This window comes from Arachis hypogaea, chromosome 20 (assembly GCF_003086295.3).
Source record: "Arachis hypogaea cultivar Tifrunner chromosome 20, arahy.Tifrunner.gnm2.J5K5, whole genome shotgun sequence".
In the NCBI taxonomy this organism is placed as follows: Eukaryota; Viridiplantae; Streptophyta; class Magnoliopsida; order Fabales; family Fabaceae; genus Arachis; species Arachis hypogaea.
This window is the reverse complement of record NC_092055.1, coordinates 139,021,391-139,037,298: the sequence shown is the minus strand read 5'-3', so window position 1 is coordinate 139,037,298 and position 15,908 is coordinate 139,021,391. Positions and strand designations below refer to the sequence as shown.

The 15,908-nt window shown below is 33.5% G+C and overlaps 1 protein-coding gene across 1 annotated transcript; it reads left to right on the top strand.

The window, feature by feature from the left end:
- Positions 1-591: 591 nt before the first annotated feature.
- Positions 592-15,908, top strand: LOC112786511 (probable disease resistance protein At4g27220). Its single transcript, XM_025829882.3, has 6 exons — positions 592-763; positions 862-949; positions 9,661-12,389; positions 12,465-13,253; positions 13,966-14,586; positions 15,412-15,908. Exons 3-6 carry the CDS (start codon positions 9,666-9,668, stop codon positions 15,487-15,489), a joined length of 4,212 nt encoding a protein of 1,403 aa, XP_025685667.2. The 5' UTR covers positions 592-763; positions 862-949; positions 9,661-9,665; the 3' UTR covers positions 15,490-15,908.

Genomic DNA, 15,908 nt, shown 5'->3' with positions numbered 1-15,908 from the left:
GTGATTTTGAAAATAAAAAAAACGGACTGTCTGATTTTTATTTTAAAAAATAAAAAAAAAATAAAAAATACAAAACGGATCTCCGATTTATAGTTTATTTTTTTTCAAACAAATCGGACCCTCCGATTTGTAGTTTTTTTTTCTCTTCAAACAAATCGGACCGTCCGATTTGAATAAAACACCATATAAAAAAAACACCTAATCTTCCAATAATAATGTATTACACATATATTTAATCAATATAAAAAAAATTAGCCTTATAACTTAGTTATTCAAAAATGTTATTTGTACATTAAAATTAATCACTAAAATTAGTTATTATATATTTGTGTATAAATATATATATTATTTAATTTAATTTTAATATATATTTTTATATTTTATATTAATAACTGATTTTAGTGTATACGTAACATAATTGATGTATAACTAACTGGCTTTCTTCTTCATTCCTAACGTCATTTTGTCGTTTTGAGCTTCTCTTTGGTTTCGTTATTCGTTCCTGGATCTTGCTTAGTAATTTCCTTCCTATTTTGACTTGATTATTCTCGCATAAGAAAATTAAAAGAAGATACATATAATAATTATTACATACGATTAGTTGACAAAATCCTCGGTTTGCCAACGGTACAAGAAATCCTGAATTATTTTATTATTATTATTGGGTCTCTCTACATAGAACACTCTTCTATATTCATTGATGGCTGCATTTCTCCATCTACACATATTGCAAGCAATCGGCGTATAACTCTACTTGCCTTCGGTATGATCATAATTTTTTTTATATATATCACTAATTATTGTTCATGTCTTATAATAATAGTAGTCATTCTTGTGTATTGTGTGGTCTTTAATTTCCAGTTTATAGTCTTAAAAGCGTTGAGATTATTGAACGTATCAGAGAAGCGTTTTGGTTGCCAGCTGCAGTTTCTTAATAATAACTATTTTGGTAAGAAACATTCATTTGATAATTCCATGTTTATCTTTTTTTAATTTTAGAGAAAATGACAAATAGGCCCCTGACCTTTTATTCCGCAGACATTTTTGTCTCTGACTATTTGAAAATATTTTTAAGTCATCCACCTCCTTAGAAGTTGGACAGATTAGTCCCTACTTAAAAGTTGGATCTGACAGAGGCGTTTGTATGGAGGGACTAATCTGTCCAACTTTTAAAGAGGTGATGGACTTAAAAGTATTTTCAAATGGTTAAGTATAAAAATATCTGTAGGATAAAAAGTTAGGGATCTATTTGTCTTTTTCTCTTAATTTTATGTTACTTTATTATTGTAGAATATTAATACCCTACTCTCCCCTATAATAGCTTCAAAAGTTTGGAGCATGCTATATATTTATTTATTTATTTTTATTTAAATGAAGTACTATGATCTATGATGTAGCCGAACAATGATTATATATAAATAATATTGCTTGGACAATTATACGAACTAGTGCTCATGAAAATTACGACTATATTCACATAGGGGTGGCAACGGGGCGGGTAGGGGCGGGTTTTTGCTCTACCCGACTCCGCCCCGCCCTACAAAAAATCCGCATAAAACCCGCCCCGCCCTACCCGCGGGTAGTAAAATATAAAACCCTAACCCGCCCCTGCGGGTACCCGCCCCGCCCCTACCCGCCCCTATAATTATTAAATCCAACAAATAAAATAAAATTTTAAAAATTATATAACCACCATTTACATACATAACATAAATTAAAGTAAAAATTTATATATGATATAATATTATTAATCATTTTACTAATTATTTTATATATGTAATATATATTATATATTAAAAATATATATTTATACATATATATTATATATACCGGGGCGGGTAGGGGCGGGTTTAACCTAAACCCGACCCCGCCCCGCCCCGTCCAAGAACCCGCCCCGTTAAAACCCGCCCCGGTGCGGGGGCGGGTAATTACCCGCCCCGAGCGGGTAGGAGCGGGTGGGTACCCGCGGGTTCGGGTAGTGTTGCCACCCCTATATTCACACTGTAAGCTAGCATTAACCTTAAATCATTATTGATTGTTACTGCATTCATAAACTTTATTTTGCACTGAAACTATCTTAAGTAGGGTGTTAAATTCAAATCGATCTAAATTAAATCGCTCATTTAATCTAATTCAAATCGAAAATTGATTAAAACTGTATTAATTTGGATTCAATTGGATTTTGTTTTTGTAAATCGTATGGTTCGAATTGGATTTCGATCTACTTTTCAAAACTGATCCAATCCAATCCAAACTGCACAATATGTTATAGTATTATTATTTTATTATTATATTTATAATTTTACTTATAATATGATTAATTTGTTATAAATTTGTATATTATTCATGTATTATTATTATTTAATAAATATTTTATATTTAAAATGAGATTTATTTATTTATTTATTTTAACTAATTTATAATTTTATTTCTATTATTATGTTATTATTAATTTTTTAAGATATTATGAAGACTTATTATATCAGTGTTAGTTATTTAAAATTTAATATTAAAACTTATTAAATATATTTAATTTTTTAATTTATAGAACCACAAATCCAATCCAATCCAAACCACATCCAAACACTCCTAATTTCAAAACCACCTAGCATAACTTTTCGGAACATAACAATGTAACATTACTACATTATAGTGATAATGTTATCTTTTTTTTTTCTAAAGATAGTAGGTTATATTTCATTAACTATTGAAAAATGAAATACAAAGATGTCCAAAAGCAGGACAGCATAATGAAATGTGTGGATTTTCCAAAAATACTACATTAAAGGTATTCATCCAACAGTGCGTGGTCGAAAAACGAAAAAAAATCTTAAAGAAGAAAGAATGATAAATCAAATTGAATGCAACTAAGAGCTTGCCTCATGGAGATGACGACCTAAATTGGGAGTTCTTTGGATTTCACGGAGCAATTTGACAGAGCTTGCTAGAATGGCAGACGGCATTGAAGTAGAACCTTCAAAAATCAACTGGTTGCGAGCTTTCCAGCAGTTCCAGCAAATGATGGCAAGCAATTGAGGATTACGGTCAGCATTCTTCAACGTGTTAAGCATCTCTGTTGATGCAATCCACCATGTCCAAAAGTCGTTAGGGCTCTGAGGGGGAAGACAATCACGAAGATAACTCTGAGACCATACATCTTTAATTCTAGAGCAATCGATCAAACAATGAGTGACTGTTTCGGTTGCTTCATAATAGCAGGGGCATATTGGTGATATAGATGGGATGCGGTGATGAATCTGAGCAAGCACTGGAAGCCGGCCATGGAGAACTTTTCAGATAAATAGCTTAATTTTGTGAGGCAAGTTCAACTTCCATAGATCAATCCACGACTTTTTCTGCTGCATATAATTAGGGCAAAGCTCCAAAGGCGGATGGTAAAATATATAGCTAATTCTGTAACTTGAAGCTGTATCATATTGCTTGGATTTATTCAAATTCCATTGCAATTTGTCCCTACTCTGCTGAATTTTAACTGACAAAATTCTGTTTGCAACGTCTTGGGAAAATAATTCTCGAATGAGATTTTGATTCCAATTCCTATCTTCAGTAATTAGATCTTTAACTATTGGAACCAGCTCAGAAATAGCCTGTTTATTTGGCATGTCAGAAACCATTAAAGGATACGGAGGAGGCAGTCAAGGATTCTCAAAGGTTCGGATATTCTCTCCAGTATCCACAGCCCAATTAAGACCTTTTTCAACAATTTTTCGGCCTTCCAGTATGCTCCTCCATCTCCAAGAAGGTAAGACTCCAATTTCTGCCGTTATAGCATTACCACTGCTAAAGTATTTACCTCTTAGGATTTTGGATAATAAGGAAGTAGGCTGTGTTACGAGTCGCCAAAATTGTTTGCCTAAAAGCGCCAGATTTTGGATTCTGAGATCTTTAAATCTAAGGCCTCCTTCTTTTCGTGGGCGAGTCATAGTGTCCCAGCTAATCCAAGCCATCCGCCTTTCAGAACCTTTTTGTCCCCACCAGAACTGAGAAAGTAGAGAGTAAATTTTCGAAATTAAATCATCAGGCAACTTAAAGCAAGACAATGTATAAATGGGAATAGCTTCTCCCACTGCCTTAAGCAATACGTGTCTACCACCTGACGATAGAAGATTGCGCTTTCACCCTTGGATTCTTTTCTGAACCTTTTCTTTGATCATACTAAAAGAAGCCTTTTTCGATTTAGAGACTGTAGAAGGCAAACCAAGGTATTTGTCCTAAGCCCCAATATGATTAATATTCATAGAGTTAGCCAGTAGTGTACGAGTAGTGGAGAGAGTGTTGTGGCTAAAGAATACAGCAGATTTATTATGATTTACCCTCTGGCTACTGATGCTTTCATAAGAATTCAATAAATGCAGGATATTTGAACATGCTTCAGGATTAGCCTTACAGAATAAGATGAAATCATCAGCAAAGCGGAGGTGGTTGACCTTGGGACATCGCCTATGTATCTAAAGATCCTGAATTAGTCTGTTTTGTTCTGTCTTGTGTAGCAAGAAGGAGAGACATTTTGCACAGAAAAGAAAAAGATAGGGAGATAGAAGATCTCCTTGTCGAATACCTCTATTTGGTTTGAAGAAACCATAAGGTTGTCCTTTCACAATAACAGAATAAAAAATAGTTGTCACTAATTCTCGAATCCACATGATCCACCGGGAGTCAAAATCAAACTTCTCCAATATAAACCAAAGAAAGTGCCATTCCACCTTATCATATGCCTTACTCATATCTAATTTTAGCGCCATTTCATTTTCGAGTCCCCTTTTTTTGTTCTTCAAGTAATGCATACACTCGTGAGCAACTAGGATATTATCAGAGATTAATCTGCCTTTAATAAAAGCACTCTGCATAGGGCTAATTATTCTATTCATCATACCCTGAAGTCTATGTACAAATACTTTGGAGATATTCTTGTAAAAGACTAAAGATAGGCTTATTGGTCTTACATGAGTCATATCTTTAGCATCAGAAATCTTGGGAATAAGACAGATCTGAGTGTGGTTAAAACCCTTCAAAATTCTGCCCCCTGAAAAAAGCTCTTAACTGCTCAAAACACATCACCACTAAGTATGTTCCAGAAGCTTTGAAAAAATTTTGCTGTCATACCATCATCTCCTAGAGCACTTTGAGGATGAATGCTAAATGTTGCACGTTTCACTTCCTCTATAGTCACTGGTCTTTGAAGCCTACGGTTCATGTGAGCTGTAACCTTAGGTTCAAAATCAGTAAACAGAAGTTCAGGGTTCTCATGACAAGTGGAGGAAAAGATGTCCTTGAAATAAGATTCAGCCACAGAAGCAATACCAGCATTTGAAGTAGCCATTTCACCATCACTGCCAGTTAGTTGCCAAATTCTATTCCTTCGGGTTCGATTTCTAAATTTCTGATGGAAGAAAGCTGTATTCTGATCACCGGATTAAGATTTCTCATTTTGCAATGCTTTTTTAAGTTTGTCCTCTATTTCTGAAATGATGTCGCCTCCATGAATTCCTGCTAAATGAAGTTCCTCTAATTCAGACTGTAGTAAATCAATCTCCACCTTCGAATCAGATCTGTGTTCTTGCTGCCATCTGATAATCTTATGCTGACAATGCTTTATTTTTTGAGCTAGGATATACATGGCTGAACCATCAATCTGTTCGTGCCAAACCTCTCTAACAATCTGCCTTATTTCATCATTGGAACACTATCTTTCTTGGAAATTTGAATCGGCGTTTAGATCTCTCAGTTATCGGATTAGAGTCTAAGAGAAGAGGGGAGTGATCCGAGCCTGATTCTGACAGTCTAAGAACCATTGCATTGGGATAGAGTTGCTGCAATCAACTCCTATCAGGAATCGGTCCAGTCTTTCCTGTATCAACTCATCACCCCTCCGTCTATTCGACCAAGTGAATGGTCTTCCGACCATACTAATATCAATCAGAGAATTATCATCAATAAAACTGTTAAAGGTTTCGATAGAAGAAGGAGATTTAGCACCCCCACCTGCTTTCTCTAATTGATTAGAAATATCATTAAAATCACCCATTAATACAACCTTACCATCAAACTGTTGGGTGACTGAGGTTAATTCAGCAAACTGGGCCATTATATGTTGATCATTTGAACTGAGATAAACACCTAGAACACCATAGGGATCATTAGAACCAGCTGTCAGAACTGATGCCGCAATGAAGAATCTACCATGCTGTAAAATCTGAACAGTGCAACCATCCCTCCATGTCATTGCCAAACCCCCTGATAATCCATCCGGATCCACAATAAACCATTCCTTGAAACCACAAGATCTTAGTTTTCCTTCAACTTGTCGAGATTGATTTTTTGTTTCACAGATAAAACCAACCTCGGGGAGCAGGATTTGCAAATCCCTTTAAGATTGTGGATTGTTAGGGGTCTCCCCAAACCCCAACAATACCACGAGAGCAGTTTCATATTTCTTTGGGTGCCACTTGAAGGCTGGCACCCTCCACCGTCATAGCATCAGAGACAATATCATTGAGACAAATTTTCTTTGAAATATCTTTAGTACCATTACCTCCACTCCTCCATTTGAAACCTATCACAGACTTTCTGGCAAGTTGTTTCAGGTTTGGCTTTTTGTTCTCCTTTTTAAGCTTGGATATGACGTTGTTATTGTGTTGGACATTATTCATGGGATAGGATATCTCCAATAAAGCATTAGAAGAAGAATTAGTATTAGTAGCCGTACCTATGTTTTCTGATTCACCCTCATTTTCTGCTCTAGAACCCGAATTGGCAACAATTTTTTCATTATTCTGTTTTTTCTGATCATCTTGCACACTCATTTTTGAGAAACTATCAAAAAGCCAAGCAGGTAGAGATTTTTTCTTTGGTTGAGCTGGAATAGAACCATCCCGAGGTTGGTTAAGATTGAAGGAAGCTCTCTTTTCAGTTAAACACCTACCGACTTGATCTGCCTTAAGCCATTCACCAACTCTATCTTCCTTGATATTGTTTTGGGCAGAATTATCAATAAAACAATGGCAGTTCTTAGATTCATGCCCCAATTTTGCACAATAAGTACAGAACACACCTATACGTTCATAGCGTACTCCAATTTCCAGCATTTTCTGATTAGGATCAAGCAATTTCAGTGTATCCCTCACTCTTTTATCACCGTTCAGTTCCACTTTAGCCTTCACTATGCGTGTATCTTTGCCTCTAACTTCAAATAGAGCAACATCTTCAATTTGACCAAGTCTCCCACCCAATTTTCGGCCAACCTCAAGTGTTTTGTATTGTTCAGGCAATCCCCAAAATTGTGTCCATACAGGAAAAGAAGAGATGTGATTATCCTCCATGTTTATTGACTACTTCCATTTGCGAACATGAATAACAAAACTCTTGAATAACCAAGGTGAACCCCTCTCAATTCGAGTCACATCACAGTCATTCTCAAAGAAAAATTGAAACTGGTTACTGGATTTTTCGACTACTCTGAATCCTTCTGGTTTATTCCTTATTGCATAGAGAGCTCCTTCCATGGTACCTATGGAAAAGATCCAATCTGAGAAAATTCTTTCAGACAGGCTCCGTATACAGGCTTGAATTCCTTCAGAAACATCTTCATAAGCTAAAACGATCAAGTCATCATCCTCCTGATCACTATCAATTATACGAAGGTTATGAGTCTCTGATTTGTTGCTCATGGTGTATAGAGAAAAAGAGAAAAACAGAATTGGTATTTAATGATTTTAGAGAGAAATAAGATATATGAAATGAGTGAATTAGAAAATGGAATGAATTGGGAGAGAAAACGAAAATTAGGAAACTAAGTGGAAAAGAAAGTAAGAGAAGAAAATAGAAAAAAATGAAAAAGACTTTGACAAAGAAAAGACAAAGAAAAGTGTAACCATGGAGGCGGCGCAGTAAATGGCACTTTTTTTTTTATATAATAAATCAAATTTTATTGAAGCCCCGGATAATATATACTAACTAGGCAATTGTGACCATGCTTTTTGGGTTGGTATTTACTTACAGTGTACGTATCAGATTAGTTTCCAAATTTTCAATAATAAACATGATTTATTTCACTTATTTAGCCATATTAGTTTGGTAAAAAATTATATGATGAGCATGAGACGCAAAAAATAAATCTCCAGACAAACTGATAAAAAAGTTTTAAAATAAAAAAATATTGGTCCACATAATTTTTTTAATTATTTTTAGTTCAAAGCCTTCAACTAACAAGTAGGGTCCAAACTCCAAAGCCTTCAACTTGTACCATAAAATAATTTGACTTGATTTCCATTCTTAACTAATATTATAATTATTGAAAACTAATTTATTAATTTATAAATTTAATTTTAAAATGATTTTTTTATTTTTTTATATATACACCAATTAATTTATTCCAATTGATTTCCATTCTCTTATAACTTTATACAACATTTCTTTTGGAGAATGATTAAAATATTTCACCTGGAAATTTAGGCAACATTTTTATTTTATATTTTATTATAGATATAAGGATTATTTTTTACTCAATACTTAAGGTTAATACTAAAATCTAAATACATAATCAAAATACTAAGGACAAATATTTTATTCTTAATTGACAAAAATATGTAAGAAGTAAAGAAAGGGACCTATTAATCTTCAAGGCTGTTGGGTTGGGGTATTTTTATTTTCATTTTCAATAAAATGATATAAAAAACTCCAAAATTTTCTTTGGTGAAAATATTTCTGGCAAAAACTGCACGAAACTAGAATCATATTTTCTTGTTTCCAACCAATTGTTTTAAGTGTTGAAAATATTTCCAGCTAAAAAATCACTGCTTTTTGTTGTGAAAAAAATTGAATAGGAAAAGAATTAATCAAACAGGGGAGAATTTAGAGAGAATTAAGAGAGAGATAATTCTATTGATGGAATTCTAGAAAAGGAAAAGATACAAATTACTTAATTTCTTCTCCCTATTATATTTTTACTATCTCTATTTATAGTAAATCAATTACTAATGAAACTATCCAAATTGGACCTTGGCCTATATTTTACTCGCAACACTTTTATTTTTCTTTCTTGTGATAATCTTAAAAATTGACCAACTAAACATATTTTCATTGTTTTTTGTAATTGGAAACAAAATTTTCTTTGACAAACCTATCATGTTTTTAAAAATGCAAAAATGTGAAAATGAAAATTATTTATATTTCCACAAAACAATCCACTCCTAAAGAGCTTAGGTCTGTGTTTAATTTTAGCCTAATAAAATTAATTAACCAAGTTAGGTAACCAACAAAAAAACAATTAATTAACCAAGTTGAAATGATACATGATGAATTCCCCAACTAAGATAACTCATACAAATGGTATCATTTCATATAATTTTTTTTTAAATTGATGATAATAATAGAATTTAATTTTGATGCATTGTTAGTGTAAAGTAATTTTACATATGCATCCAATTATGTAATGACGCATAAGTAAAAATAACTATTTTTTACATTGACTGCGTGAATGGTCATTCAAAAGAACGAATGTAGTTGTACGCCTGCGTAAAATTAAACTCTATAATAACAATGGTATTCATAATTCATCATATCACATGCCATATATTTCTAGTTTTATTTTCAATCTAACACTAATATATTACTACCATTTTGGTTTTCTTCTGAAAAAAGAGACAATGGAATTTCTTGTGGCATTAGCAACTGGAGTTGTGACAAAACTTGGGGAGTCATTAGTAGCACCAATCACAAACCAATTTGCATACATAATCCGCTACAAAAGAAATGTGAAGAATTTGGAGAGCCAGATGAAGGAATTGGAAGGCAAGAAACTTGGAGTGCAAGCAACTGTGGATGCAGATAAAAGGAATTCACATCAAATTGCATCTAATGTTGAAGATTGGCTTTGCAAGATAGACACAATTGAGAATGAATTACAAGGATTCTATGAAGATGATGAACAAGTGAAAAACAAGTATCTGAATTTGGTGTCATGTTATTCATTGAGCAAGAGAGCCAAAAAATTAACCAATGATATTATGAGGCTCAAGGAAGAGAAATTTGAAATCATATCTTACCCTAAACCCCCACCAAGACTTGGATCAAGATTCTTGAATGGTACTACTATTAAGAGCTTCCAAACAAGAGAATCAATCATGTGTGAGGTCATAGATAAATTGAAAGCTGAAGATGTGAATAGAATTAGCATATGTGGAATGGGTGGTGTTGGAAAAACCACCTTTGTGAAAGAAGTGATCAAGATTTTAGAGGCAGATAAGTCTTTTGATGAGGTTGTCATGGCAGTGGTGTCTCAAACTCCAGATTGCAGGAAGATCCAAGGTCAGATTGCTGATGCCATTGGATTGAAGCTTGACAAGGAAACTGATCAAGGAAGAGCTCTTCAACTGCATGATCGATTGAAGAATATAGATAGTGTTCTGATAGTGCTAGATGATGTTTGGACAGACCTTGATTTTGAATCCATTGGCATTCCTTCCACAAGTTGCAAGATCTTATTCACTTCAAGAATCCAAGATGTGTGCATCAAGATGAAGAGTCAAAGGAATTTCACAGTTTCTGTCTTGTCCCGAGACGAAAGCTGGGATCTTTTCAATGAGACTATTGGAGCTAATCTTGCAGAGAAACCTGACATCCATGACATAGCAAAAGAAATTGCAAACCAATGCAGGGGATTGCCTATCGCGATTGTAACAATAGCGAAAGCATTGGCGAATAAAGAGAAGCATGCTTGGGAGGATGCATTGGAGCAACTGAGGAATTCATCAGTAGAATCTTTTCCTGAAATGCAGACTAGTGTCTTTTCTTGCATTGAGCTAAGTTACAACTTTCTTGGTGGTGAAGAAAAGTTCTTCCTTTTCCTCTGTTCCTTATTACCAGAAGACTTTGACATTCCCATTGAAGTCCTATTCAGACATGGTGTGGGATTAGGAATGTTCAAAGGCATTGATGCTTTGTGGAAAGTTAGAAACCGGGTGCACACAATCGTCGATAGACTGAAAGAATGCTTCATGCTGTTGGATAGCAATGTGGAAGAGTGTGTTAAAATGCATGATGTTGTTCGCGATACTATCGCCTCTGTAGCAGGAAAATATCATCATCATTTGGAGTGTTATAGCAGTGCAATCTCACTAATCTTTGAGAAGAAAACAGAACTTCCTCATGTTTCAAATTGTCAAAAGCTGAAGCTTTTACAAGTATCATCAAAGGGAAAGGAATCTGTTCCAGAAAATTTCTTCCAAGGCATGAACAAACTCATGGTACTAAGTCTGCAAAATGTGTTGATTCAATCTATGCCTTCTACACTTTCAGCTTTGGACAACATCCACACTCTAAGATTAGAAGCTTGCAATGTTGGAGACATATCCATAATTGGCCAGAAACTCATGAAATTGGAGATTCTAAGCTTTGCTAAATCAAGTATCAAGGTATTGCCATTAGAAATTGGGCAACTAACTTTGCTAAGATTGTTGGATTTAACTGAATGCAATCATCTTATTCAAATTTCTGCTACTGTTTTGGCAAGCTTATCTAGGCTAGAGGAACTCTATCTTAGAGTAAGAAATTTTCCTTCAAAGGAATCTAATCATATCCTCTTTGAGTTGCAATGCTTATCTCATCAGCTAAAAGTTCTTGAGTTTGCATTTATTATGGTAGATGAATTTCTTCCCAAAGACTTAATCTTCAAAAACATTGTAAGGTTTTGGGTCTATGTGGGAGATTCATCTACCATTTCCCATGGTCTTGTTCCTAGGGGATACCTACACCCAAATGTGCTGACATTAAATAACACATATTACAGTTACATCAAGAAGAGTGTGATCATTCAACATTTTCTTCAAAGAGTTGAAATTCTCAGCTTAGATGATATCAAGAACTTAAAATGTGTCATATCAGATTTAGATGAAGAGGGATTTCCACTTCTGAAAAATCTGATCATTGAGTCCTGCAACAATTTAGAGTATGCTGCAGATTCATGTGATGATCATTGTGTTTTTCCACAAGTTCAATCAATTTCTTTGAGGAATTTGGAGAATTTAAAAGCAATAATATGTCATGTGGCCCATCATTTGAGTCAAAAGGTTGACTTTAGTGCATGCCAATGCTTTGGAAGCCTACAAGTTCTTAAAATAGAATATTGTAAAAGTTTGAAGACCATCTTCACATTATTGTTTCCAAGGAGAACTACTAGTTTGGCCAAACTTCAATGCTTGCATGTGGTTGAAAGCCATGGAATAGAATGCATTGTTTCAATCAATACAATCAAGGTTGATGACTCAATTATTGTGTTTACTAATTTGGTGGAATTGAAGCTGCAAGAACTTCCAAATTTGACTGCATTCATCAAAACTAGTATTATGCATGAGCACCATTCACCTTATAAGGTTAGTGTATGTTTTATTTTTGTCCTTTTTAGTTAACATATTGCATACTATTCTAACCAAATGATATTTTAGCAGGTTCAAGAATCCAATACATTACTTGAAAACTTTATTGAACATGATCAAGAGTTTTCCGGGTCAGCTTCGGAATCAGATTCGAGTGAACATATGAACATTGGTTGTGCACTTTTTGAATCTAATTCATTGCAATTGTTTCCAAAGTTAGAGAAAATTTTGCTACGGGCATGTTCATCATTAAACATAGTTTTTGATATGAAACCATCACAATCAGAAGATCAACATGTGGATAATGCTGCATTTTTTGCTCAACTAAAAGAGCTAGAGTTATCATGGCTTAATAATCTAAACCACATTTGGGGTTCTGTTCCAAGAAACATTCAAGGCTTTCATAAACTGAAATCAATCAAAGTTGCAAACTGTGATTCTTTGAAATATATATTTACTCCAAGCATTGTAAGAGCTCTTACTCAACTTGAGAAATTGGTGATACAAAGTTGCATGTCCCTAGAGAAATTTGTTGGGAATGAACAAGGCCAAAATGTGGAAACCCTTGTGTTTGTTCAATTGGAATCTTTAACACTTAAGGATCTTCCACAGCTTGTGAATTTTGGTCCAAATTCTTACATGATATTGTGGCCAGCTATGAAGTCTTTATGCATTGATGGTTGCCCCCTGCTCAAGGCATCTAATGTATGTGTACAAGAGAATTTCAATGTCATGTCCAATTCAACAACAACCCATGATGTTGGAACTACTACTTCTATGGAAGATTCTCCTAGTCTGAGGTTTCTTCAATGTTGTTTTGGAGGCACAAAGGAATTGTTAGTTTCCAATTCAAAGGCAAAGGTACTATAAGTAATTTTCTCTTGAGTGAATACCTCACCCGACCTCTGACAATTATCTCGAAAGGACAACGAGGTCCCCAAGAAAAAAAAACACCCAATCCGACCCCTGATCTTTTTTTTTAGGACTGATTAGCCTCTGTGAAAAAAAAAATAATAATAACATTAACTTTTTTTGGCAAAGGGGCTAATCAATCCCATAAAAGTAAATCTCAAGGAGTCGGATTGAGTATTTTTTTTGTCAAGAGCCTCATTGTCTTTTGAGGTAATTGTCATGGATTATTTTGGGTTTTTCTCTTTTCTTTTATGCTCACTGTAATCATCATCAATTCCTTACTTTAGTTATATATTGCCAATATTTTTTCTGACTTGAAAAATAAAATAGTAGAAAAATTAGTGATGACAACTTATATTATAAAAACTCTATTATTTATCCATCTTGATAATTTTGTCCACCTATCCTCCCATTATCCTTTATTTTATATATTCTAGCCTCCTAACCGATTTGAGTTGGTAGTTAGTTCACTCGTCTGCTTAAGCAAATGTTAGAGGATTCAACTCGCACCTTTTATATGTAGTATAGACGTTTAGATGGAGATCTGATTTAAGATGGATTAGTCCTAGTCCTGCCGATCTGAAAAATAACATTCCAAGCTCCTAATAAGATGTATTATTAGTTACATAATAATATCCCTAATTCACAGCTTTCTTTGCAGGATTTGAAAATGGAGGAAGGTGTTGTTGATGCTAAGGAAATCAATTTCTTCAATGAAATGGGAGGATCTCCAATGCCAATTTTGGAACATGTTATAATAAAAGGATGGGATTCCCTAGATGTCTTGTTTCACCTTAAACAAAGTGAAGATTCTAATAATACCATTGTTGTCAATTGTTTGGTGAAACTTATGACAATGCAATTACCATCAAGCCCTTTAGGTGTCATTGCATTCAATAACATCACTCTCTTAAGTTTAGAAGCTTGTCATAGATTGAGATATATATGCTCATATTCCATAGCAAAGCTTCTTGTCAAGTTACAAGAAATAAAAGTATCAAACTGTAAGGTTGTTGAGCAACTATTCCAAAGTGAAGAGCATGAGATTTGTGTTGATTATTTAGAATGGCCATCATTGAAGAGAATTAGCATCATCAATTGTAGCATGCTTGAAGTTGTGATTAGTAAAGTGGAAGAAGGGAAGATAAATAGTTTCATCATCACCTCATTTGCTCAATTACAGTCTCTTACACTGACCCATTTACCAAATGTTATAAGCTTTTGCAATAATACATTTTTGGAGAATGGCCATGGGAATGAGTATTTCAAACAAGATCATGAGGTAACTATTTACCAACTTTATGTAACAAGTAATTAATTAATCCACTTAATTAAATTGATAACAATGGATATTATATAGCCTTTTTTTTTATTCTTGTTCTGATAAAATCATTACTCATATTTGTGGTTAATAGCTTCAAACTAATTTTTTTAATTTAATTTTTTATCATAAAAAATAACTTTGAGATTATGCATGTAGTTGATTACCTTACTCTACTATTTAAGTGAAAAGCCAAGAAACTCTTAGTAATATAATAAGGGTTTAATTACTCTGTTGGTTCTATAGTTTCGTGAAATTTTTAATTAAGTTCCTATACTTTTTTTTTAATTGGGTCCCTGTACCAATTTTTTTTTTTCAATTAAGTCCCTCTTAATTGTAATTGGCTTAATTTTATAGGGATTCAACTAAAAAAAAAAGAATTGGTACAGGGACCTAAATAAAAGGAAAAAAAAGTGTAGGAACCCAATTAAAAAAATTTTTTGATGCAAGGATTCAATTAAAAGAAAAAAAAAGTATAGGGACCTAATTGAAAATTTTGCGAAACTATAGGGACCAGCAGAGTAATTAAACCTATAATAAGAGTAGTCACCAAAAAAAACCTATAATAAGAGTAATGTTATATGATTAATAAAATTTATTATTGACTACAAATATTATTAATATTGATAAAAATATTGGCTTTTTAGTATTTTTCATATAATAATAACAAAAACAACTAATTGAAAATAATATATTTTTTACATTCAATTATTTTAAAATATTTGAATTATATTACCATTTATTTGCTTGATTTTAAAAAGATAAAATATATATTTTGTTTTGTAGAGAGCAAGTAGTAGTGAGGAAGAAAGAAACACAAGGCTTGATGCTCCACTCATAAATGGTTCCAATTTCCAAACCTAAGACACATAGCAATAATGGGATGCAACAAAATGAGTTGCTTATTCTCTCCTTCAACTTCAAAAAGCCTTATTCATTTGCAAGTTCTAGAGATATGTGGCTGTGGAGACATAGAAGAAATAGTATCTTTTGAAGACACTAAAGTGATGAGTGTAATAAGTAATAAGATTGTGTTTCACAACTTGCAGCATCTAAAACTTGAAAATCTACCAAAGCTCAAGGCCTTTTGCAAGGGTTCATATGACTTTGATTTTCCATTATTACATGAAGTATTCTTAAAAAATTGCCACATGATGGAGATATTTTCATTTGGGTCTTCATACACTCCAAAGTTGGATAAAGTAACCATGGAAATTGGAAATGTTGCCAAGAACATATGGATGGGAGATCTAAATGCTACTATGCCACTATGTAAAGGAATG